Source organism: Suricata suricatta, chromosome 12, assembly GCF_006229205.1.
Source record: "Suricata suricatta isolate VVHF042 chromosome 12, meerkat_22Aug2017_6uvM2_HiC, whole genome shotgun sequence".
NCBI lineage: Eukaryota > Metazoa > Chordata > Mammalia > Carnivora > Herpestidae > Suricata > Suricata suricatta.
Window position 1 is genome coordinate 1908572 of NC_043711.1, and position 2128 is coordinate 1910699.

The window sequence follows — 2128 nt, forward strand, 5'->3', positions numbered from 1 at the left end:
CCCTCCCCATCCATCCGCCCAGGACCCAGGTGCGACCCCTGGGGACAGGGACACCCCGCCGCGGCCGCTTCCACCTAGTTCTGCGGGTCCCACGCGCCCCTCCGGCCGCGCACTCACCATGTCGGGGTCCCGCTCCGCGCTTCCGGGCGCTCCGCTCGACCGCCCACAGCCGCAACCACGGCAGCGCAGGATCCCAGTGAGCCTGTAGCCCAGGCTCAGAGTCCCACCCACCGGGCTCTCACTCAGGCCTGATTGGATGGTTTACACGCCCCAGGCCCTCATTGGGCGTTGCTTCAGTCTCTACGACCTGATTGGATGGTGTTCCGAAGATAACTCCCCCGATCCTGATTGGACATTACCGAGCCACCTCGCTTCCGCACGGTGATAGGACAGCCTGCACCTCTTCACGTTCTGATTGGAGCGTAATCCTGCCACCGCCCCAGTAGCCGCAAATTGGGCAGATCCGCCAGGCCCCGCCTCCTGCCCCCTGAGGGACGGGCCCGAGGCACACACGTGTCCGATCCGCCTGCCTGGAGGTTGGCTCTCAGCCCGGTGCGCTCAGGGCCGAGGAGCCGCCGCCGCCTCCTCCTTCTGTCTCTGGAATCTGAGTCAGTGTTTCTGAGTAGCCTCCCTTGTCCAGCGTCGGATCAGGACGCGACAGACAGAAGGGCCCAGTGACCCTTCAGTCCATGGCCCATATAGGGTGACGGTGCACTTGTCCCCTCTGTTTAAGAACAGCTCACTGACTTGGTGGCTCGGAGCCTGCAGACTCCTTCGGATTCTGCGTCTCCCTCTCTCTCTGCTCCTCCCCCGCCTACGCTCTCTTTCAGTCTCTCAACAATTAATGAACGTTAAAAAAAATTTTTTTTAAATAAAGAAGAACAGGGGCACCTGGGTGGCTCAGTCGGTTAAGCGTCTGGCTTAGGCTCGGGTCATGATCTTATAGTTCATGGGTTCGAGTCCCGCATCAGGCTCTGTACTGACAGCTAAGTCAGAGCCTGTAGCCTGTTTCCGGATTCTATGTCTCTCTGTCTCTGACCCTCCCCTACTCCCGCTGCCTCTCTCTGTCTCAACCAAAAAAAAAAAAAAAAAAAAAAAAAAAAAAAAAAGTTTTTTAAAGAGAGAAAGAACACCTCACTGTGTGACCTCACCTAAGGCGAGGTCTCTCTGGGTTTTGACCTGACTCTCTGAAAGCCTGACGCCCCACCCTCTGACCCAGCCTCCACTTCTCAGGCCTCAGGTCAATCAAAAGTGCCCTGGGTCCTCAGCCACCAAGGGATGTGGGACCCCACGGCCCCAGCCGGGCACAGCCACAGATGTGACACGTTACAATGCTCAGGTGTGCGTTTTATTCCGCAAGGAAAGTCACGGCAGATGCAGTTTGTCATCTGTCCCTGTGAGTGAGGAATGTACTAAGCTCCATTTCCTTCTTCTGGTGGTGCACTTACCGAGGACAGCTGTGAGAACATACGAAAAAAGGGAAAAAGAAAAGAAAAAAGGACACTGAGTTTTACTCTTAGAAGTATGAGCCCTCTGGTATGTGACTTCTATCTCCATTTTCCAAAACAAATTAAAAAGCCACCACGGCCATGAGATGATGCCTCCTGGGCGCTATGGGAATACCGTGTGTCTCCGTGGATTTGCCTCCTCTGCCTGTTTTATGTAAGTGGACTCGCACTGTGTGCCCTGGTGTGTCTGGTGTCCTCCACGTGGTATAATATTTTCACGATCCGTTCACGTGCATGTGTCCGTGCTTCCTTCCTTCTGGGGCTGAGCAGTCGTCCGCCCTGTGTCTGTGCGGCTGCCCGTTCACCCATCCACGCACTTGGGGACACTGGACACGTTTCCCTCTTTTGCGGCTTCTGCACGGTTTTGCGCTCGGCATTCGGGGGCACACATCTGAGAGTCTGTGTCAGTGCAGGCAGGACCGGAACACTCGGGTCACACTGGAATTCTGTGTTTCCCTTTTTGAGGAGCCACCGAACGTTTCTCCACGTCAGCTGCCCTAGTTCAATCCCCACCAGCCCAGCACAGGGTTCCAGTTCCTCCACATCCTGACGCCGCTTCGTCTTTGGATTCCGGCTCCTAGCCGACCTCGTGAGTGGGAAGTGGCATCTCGTGGTGCTTC

General features: G+C 56.3%; 1 protein-coding gene across 1 annotated transcript in view; it reads right to left on the reverse strand.

The window, feature by feature from the left end:
• The window catches only part of LOC115274629 (zinc finger protein 77-like), a 10764-nt gene extending 10583 nt beyond the window's left edge, over window positions 1-181 (reverse strand). The window contains exon 1 of the mRNA XM_029918035.1: window positions 118-181. Coding sequence (XP_029773895.1) covers window positions 118-120 — 3 coding nt within the window. The 5' untranslated portion in view covers window positions 121-181. The remainder of the gene's footprint in view (window positions 1-117) is intronic.
• Between the last annotated feature and the right edge of the window lie 1947 nt (window positions 182-2128).